Source organism: Beauveria bassiana (assembly GCF_000280675.1).
Source record: "Beauveria bassiana ARSEF 2860 unplaced genomic scaffold BBA_S00102, whole genome shotgun sequence".
In the NCBI taxonomy this organism is placed as follows: domain Eukaryota; kingdom Fungi; phylum Ascomycota; class Sordariomycetes; order Hypocreales; family Cordycipitaceae; genus Beauveria; species Beauveria bassiana.
The window spans coordinates 16,509-23,527 of record NW_007930937.1 but is presented as its reverse complement, the minus strand read 5'-3'; the positions used below and the strand labels follow the sequence as shown (position 1 = coordinate 23,527).

At 48.2% G+C, this 7,019-nt stretch overlaps 1 protein-coding gene across 1 annotated transcript; it reads left to right on the top strand.

Annotated features, from left to right (window-relative positions):
* Positions 1–388: 388 nt before the first annotated feature.
* On the top strand, positions 389–6,685 carry BBA_10224 (glycerol-3-phosphate dehydrogenase; the record flags this gene model as incomplete). The annotated part of the gene is made up of 9 exons (XM_008605321.1): positions 389–475; positions 566–783; positions 835–2,266; positions 2,305–2,961; positions 3,037–3,312; positions 3,364–3,776; positions 4,226–6,303; positions 6,392–6,445; positions 6,546–6,685. 9 exons carry the CDS (start codon positions 389–391, stop codon positions 6,683–6,685), a joined length of 5,355 nt encoding a protein of 1,784 aa, XP_008603543.1.
* Positions 6,686–7,019: the final 334 nt, after the last annotated feature.

Genomic DNA, 7,019 nt, shown 5'->3' with positions numbered 1-7,019 from the left:
ACTTACTTATCTATATTACTTACTTATTAATATATTAATATATATTATAAAGTAAATAGTATTTTTTTAAGTATTTTAGTTTTTTCTATTTTTTAATAGTAAAAGTACTAGATAAGCTATATAGCTTAACTAAGGTAATTAAATAATAATAATATAATGTAATATAAACTGTAAATTTAAGTGCTTTAGTGCGAAAGAGGAACTTTATAAAAAGTGGTCCTAATGGTGTACTGTAAGGTTGGTGGCCCGCTCGACCTAAAAAAAAAGCCCTGATCGAGCATGAGAAAGCTTCACTTGGCTAGTAAACGTCTACATGAGACTTTTCGAATTATATTACGTCACATGAAGACCGGCGCCTTGTCCTTCAGTTTGAAATCGCCGGAAAAATATGGATTCGGCGGTTTCGTCCATAGCGACACCTCCTGCCGCTGCCCGGGCGCACAGATCCCAGGCTCTGGACGACTTGATCATGGGTGTAAGTATTCTAGTGTTTGCGCATTGTCACTGCTTGACAACTAAACTGTAATGACGAAAAAGAAACATGACTGATTTTTCAACTGGCCAGACCAACAGTAGCAGCATTGTCTCCAAGCGCAGCGTTGAAAGGCTCTACTACCCTGACGAACCTCACTATTTTCGCTACTTTGTGAAGAAGTTTCAGCGACGAGCGCCGCTGATTAACCGGGGGTACTGGTTGAGACTTAAAGCAATTGATACTATTGTCAAACAATTTCTTTTACGCTGTGATGGGCAAAAAGTAGTCATCAATCTTGGATGTGGAAGGTGAGCAAACGTGCTCTGCCGCTGTTTTGCTAATACTAATATGACGAACAGCGATGTTTTGCCATGGCAAAGCAATGTCCGATATGGAGGCAAATGTAGCGATGCATTGTTTATTGACATTGACTACGCAGACCTCATGCACAGGAAGAGAGCTGTGGTCCTGGAGACTCCTCAGCTGAAAGAGCTCCTCGGGTCTTCTTTTGAAGTTTCCAAATCTGACAAAGATATTTTGCTGCTGAAGAGTGAAAGATACTGTCAGATCGGATGCGACCTTCGTGATTTGCAAGCACTCCGCCATGTGCTAGAGACTCTGGCCGATTTGTCGCAATGCCCTGTTCTCTTCGTTGCCGAGGTCTCCATTACTTATATGGATACAGAATCTGCAGATAGATTACTCGAATGGGCTAGTTCTGTTGGGAAGGCCGAGTTCTGCCTTCTGGAGCAAATTATGCCCTATGGTCGTGGCCATCCGTTCGCTCAGACAATGCTCCTGCATTTTGACAAGCTCAAGACGCCACCTCGGTCTGTCAGGTGTTATCCGACCATCAACGACCAGTCTCAGAGGTTCAAGAGCCGTGGATGGCCAAGTGTACGGGTATGGGATTTGTGGGATGCCTGGTCCTGCGGCGAGTTTGTGAATGTCCAAGAGCGGGTCGCTCTCGACGACATTGAGCCATTCGATGAGTGGGAAGAGTTTATGCTCTTTGCACGCCACTACTTTGTTCTTCACGCATCAGCAATTGGGGAAGAAGACGTAACGAAGGGAAAGACGGGGATCCAACTTGTCCTTCAACCAACAATCCAACCCTATAAAGTGCAACCTTGCCACGAACTCAGTATGCAGTTTACTACGTTGACTGGCAGCATCAAGCGCCGATTTGGGGCGTTGGCGACACTTCGGGATGTAGAGGGGCGGAACTTTGTATTGAACATGATGGGACTCGGCTCTAATACCCGCGAGGATAGGTATGATATCTATTCTCTCGATGGAGGAGCCGCATTTTCTCCAGCACTGCCTTTGACAGGTCCATCGCCGCGCATGTGCTTCACTGTTACAGACTTGGGATCCTATGGCATATTGCTTGCCGGAGGCCGTGGTTCTCCAGCAAGCGCATTGTCTGATTGCTGGCTCCTCAGAAACGATCATGGCCAGAGCTGGCAGTCGACGTGGAGGCTACCGCTTCCCCTTTATCGCCATTCTGCGTTACGACTAGCTGGAACATCACTGGTTCTTGTAGCTGGAGGTAAAATAAGTCCCTCGCGAATCTCCGAGTATTTTTTCGTGTTGAATCCCGAAAAAGGCTGGCTCCAGTGCAGAATTGCTGGGGACATACCAAAGCCTTCCTTTGGCTCCATTCTGTGCAACAGTCCGGTGGGCTCTTCGGATGGAAAGCCTACAGGACTTCTTTGCGGCGGAATCGAAACATCTGGCCTACTCGCCCAGAAGAAATACCAATGGACACTGGACATCGCTTCTGAGCACGTAAGTACATTTCTCACCTTCTATCCGAACCAGCTCAGCTGACCAGTGGTAAGCCCACCATCACATTTGCGATAATGAGCCAAAACTTTACCCCGGAACTGTCGATATTCGGAGCAAGCTGTGTCGAAATCCAAGGAAATACACTTATCTGCGGAGGCATAGGTGCAGACCAGGCCATCAATGGGCAAGCAATGTATTGCCTGACCTCATCAGAATCCAAGGTCGACCTCACTAGAATCACGCAGCGCCCAGACGATGCAGCTACCAAACCATTCATGATTGGCACTTCGGTATTGTATACTGATGATCATATTGTTATTGCCGGAGGTGGTGCGACCTGTTTTTCCATGGGTACATTCTGGGAGACGAATGTCTACCAAGCCCAAGTGCCCACGATCCTTAACAGTGGTCGTGTGGTCGCAGATAGAAGATTGATGTCTACCGAGATCAGATTGATGTCTTCGCAACGTGTCACAAGCAGCACTTCTGCCCACAGAGGCGGTAGTGAACTAGGCAGACCTGATGCAAAAGCTAGAATAACAACGATCGCACGCGTTAGCTTGAGCTCGGAAACCGATTTTGAAGATATCATCCTGCGCGGCCAGCCGGTGGTAATTGAGAATCTTCAACTGGGCGACTGTCTCAAGAGATGGACCGTTGAATATATGACAAAAAGAGTGGGAAGCGGCAAGAAGGTGAGTAATTCTCGCAGTTCTGCCGCGGTCGTTTGCCCCTGACCCTTGAACTAGGTGGTTGTACATGAATGCCAGCCGCATGATTGCACAATGAATTTTACCACGAAGAATTTTCGCTACGTCACTGAAGACTTTGGCACTATTTTGGCTAGAGCCAGCAATGGCGAGCGTTTGTACTTGCGCTCACTGTCAAACGAGAAGCCAGCCGAGCAGCCAGCCAAGCTGGAAGACGATTTCCCTGACCTGGCCGCAGATTTCGTTCTGCCAAGACAACTTGATTATGTCAAGAAAAAGCTTTTCAGTTCCGTGTTGCGAGTGTCTGGCAAAATCAACATGTGGCTTCACTATGATGTAAGTCAAAAGCTGCCACTCATATAAGCCTTGTCTCTAATTTCGGAATAGGTTATGGCGAATGTGTACGCGCAGATCATTGGAACAAAAAGAATGATGCTTTTCCCACCGAGCGATATACCTCATCTAGCATTTGCGCCTGGTGCGTCTAGCTCCAGCGTCGATGTGTTTACATTGCTCGAAACGCCCAAGCTAGCTCATACACGTCCTCATGAAGCCATCGTTGGCCCTGGAGACGTGCTATTTCTGCCACCCCTGTGGCTGCATACCGCAACACCCTCAACAGACATGAGCGTTGCGGTAAATGTATTTTTTCGCGATCTTGACGGCGGGTACGCCACCGGACGCGATGTGTACGGCAACAGAGATCTGGCCGCCTATGAAAAGGGCAGACATGAGGTGGCCAAAATTGCAAAGGAATTTCATGAGCTACCAGAAGAGATTCGCAAGTTTTATCTCGCAAGGTTGGCGGATGAATTATTGCAAGCAGGGGAAGGCAATAATTGATCAATAGGAGTGTATAGCTGCCGCTCAACATGTAGGCCAGCATGAACAGTCTTGTCGATTTACACAAAATCAGAAGATACAAATGATACTCTGCTGACCAGAAGATAGCTGTGATTCCTTCTGTTCCCTTTTGCCAAGCAACACCCACGGTGAATGTGTACTGAGAAAATGGAGCTGCGGCCGGCTGGCTGCCAACCCATTTACCAGCCACCAGTCCAAGTGCAGCGCTTGCACTGAGCTAACTAGCGTCAGGCCATCATTCCTAGTTCCTAGCGGGGTCGTATACCTTTTAGACACTATATTGTCACCTTTTCATCATCAACTCATCTTGCTCGCGCTAGAAGAACTACTGTCGAGATTGTCGTCAATAAGAGATAGCGGGTCTCTCTTCTCGTGAATCTGTGAGCCCATCTGGCGATCTGACACCAGCCTACATTTCGTGGGAACACGTCTCTCGAGATCGCAGCGCGGCAGAGGAACAGGCTGCTCGCGACAAGGAGCTTCCGAACGGGAAAACCATCACCAGCTGCGCGCTGATCTGCCTTGATCAATTCATTTACGAAGAACGCAGTCTCCTGCACACGGCCGCCGACATGCCTGCTACTGGACGTTTGCTCCGTCGCATGCTGCTCCCCGGAGCTGCCGTGACGACGGGAGGTGTCTTGGTCTACAGCTATCGCCCACGAAATATTCCTGGCCATGCATCTGCCGCAGTACCACCACCAACGTATGCCCTCGATGGCTCCTTCACGATGCCGCGCTTCCCGCACGTCAAGTCCCGCCAGGAGCAGCTCGACGCTCTACGCCTGAGCGGAAGCGACTCTACCGATGACGAATATGACATGCTCGTGATTGGTGGCGGCGCTACCGGTGCTGGTGTTGCTCTTGATGCTACGACTCGTGGACTCCGAGTTGCTGTCGTGGAACGTGATGACTTTAGTAGTGGAACTAGTAGTAAAAGCACAAAACTGGTTCACGGTGGTGTTCGGTACCTTGAAAAGGCTGTCTGGAACCTAGACTACAACCAGTACAAGCTGGTTCGCGAGGCTCTCACGGAGCGCAAGTATTTTTTGCAGACTGCGCCTCACCTTTCCATGTGGCTGCCGATAATGTTGCCTCTGGACAAATGGTGGAAGGCACCTTACTACTGGGCCGGAACCAAGTTCTACGATGTTCTTGCCGGAAGCGAAGGCATCGAAAGCTCCTATTTTCTTACCCGCAGTAAGGCTCTCGAGGCCTTCCCGATGCTCAAGCAGACGGACCTGGTCGGCGCTTTGGTCTACTACGACGGTGCCCACAACGACTCCCGTATGAACGTCTCCATCGCCATGACAGCGGCTCTCTATGGCGCGACCGTTGCGAATCACACCGAAGTCACCGGCCTTCTTAAGGATGATAATGGCCATCTCTGCGGCGCTAAAATCCGTGACAATATTGCCGTTCGCAACGGTAAGCCTATCGAGGACTTTATCGTGCGCGCAAAATGTGTCGTCAACTGCACAGGTCCCTTTACAGATGCCATTCGTAAGATGGATGACGAAAGTTGTAAGGAAATAGTTGCACCGTCCTCGGGTGTCCATGTTATATTGCCAGGCTACTACAGTCCGGGCGAAATGGGTCTGTTGGATCCGTCAACCTCTGACGGCCGTGTGATTTTCTTTCTGCCCTGGCAGGGAAACACCATTGCAGGCACCACAGATTCACCTTGTGCAATCACACCTAACCCAGTTCCAGATGAAGAATCTATTAAATGGATACTCGATGAAATTCGAGGCTACCTCTCTCCCGAAATCCGTGTTCGCCGCGGTGACGTCTTAGCCGCCTGGTCGGGTATTCGGCCACTCGTCAAAGACCCCAAAGCCAAGAATACCGAGTCGCTCGTGCGCAACCATCTCATAGACGTTTCTCGCTCCGGCCTTTTGACTTGTGCTGGCGGCAAATGGACAACGTATCGTCAGATGGCCGAGGACTGCGTTGACGTCGCTGTCAAAGAGTTTGGTCTCAATACCAAAGCAGTCGAGAACGCACCGCGAGTCAGTGGGACCAACCACATAGACGATGGTGCCATCCTTGATGGCAAGTGCCAAACCCACAACGTGAGATTAATTGGGGCACATGGCTTCAGCAAGACGCTCTTTATACCCTTAATTCAGTACTTTGGCGTGGAGACAGAGGTCGCCAAGCATCTCACTGAAAGCTACGGGGACCGTGCCTGGTCAGTTGCTGCTCTTTGCAAGCAAACAACGCAGCGTTTTCCCGCCCGTGGGGAGCGTATATCCCAACTCTATCCCTTTGTGGACGGCGAGGTGCGATATGCTTGCCGACACGAGTACGCACAGACGCCCGTCGACATCCTGGCGAGACGCACACGCCTGGCCTTTCTCAGCGCCCAAGCAGCCCTTGAGGCTCTCCCCAAGGTTATCGATATCATGGCGGAGGAACTGAAGTGGGATCATCGCAGACAAGAAAGGGAATGGGATGATAGTACGTTCGACCACACCCCGCCTACCCCCATCACTGCCGCGGTGACTATTATTGATTAGTAGACTGACCTGTTATTGTTGATTGACAGCTGTTGACTTTCTCAAGTACATGGGCCTCCCTCAGCCGTTGCAGTCTGCCACTCGTAAGCAGGTTGAGCAGGGAAAGCTCGATTTTGCGAGCTCGCTTGAGTGGAACATGTACTCGCGACACGATAAGCCCCAGGAAAACTAAAAAAGTTCTAGCTATACTAGTGGTGGTCTGCACTGAAGAGGGGTCTACGTTCTGTGTCAACATCACACCTCTTGCGGAAAGGGCGTATCATGCCGCTCCGTCCTCAAACTGTGGCCATGCTCAATATCCATACAGCGCGCCCTCTTGTTAGGTTAGCAGAAGACAGGGTTAGAAATTAGTACATACTAATTCAGTTACTAAATGAGTATTTTTAGTATTTACTAATTAATTACTAAATTTATAAGTATTAATATAGATTTTTTATATTAAATACTAATTTATTAAATACTAAAAATTACTAAAGTAATTAGTAATTAATATTAATATTATTAAATTAATATAGTTAATAAATAAGTAAGTTAGATAAATAAGTAAGCTATTTTACCTAATCTTTTATTTTTTAATTATTAATAATTTAATTATAATATAAAAAAATATCTAAAACTAATTAAAATCTTTTTCTTTACTAGTTTTTATATTTATAA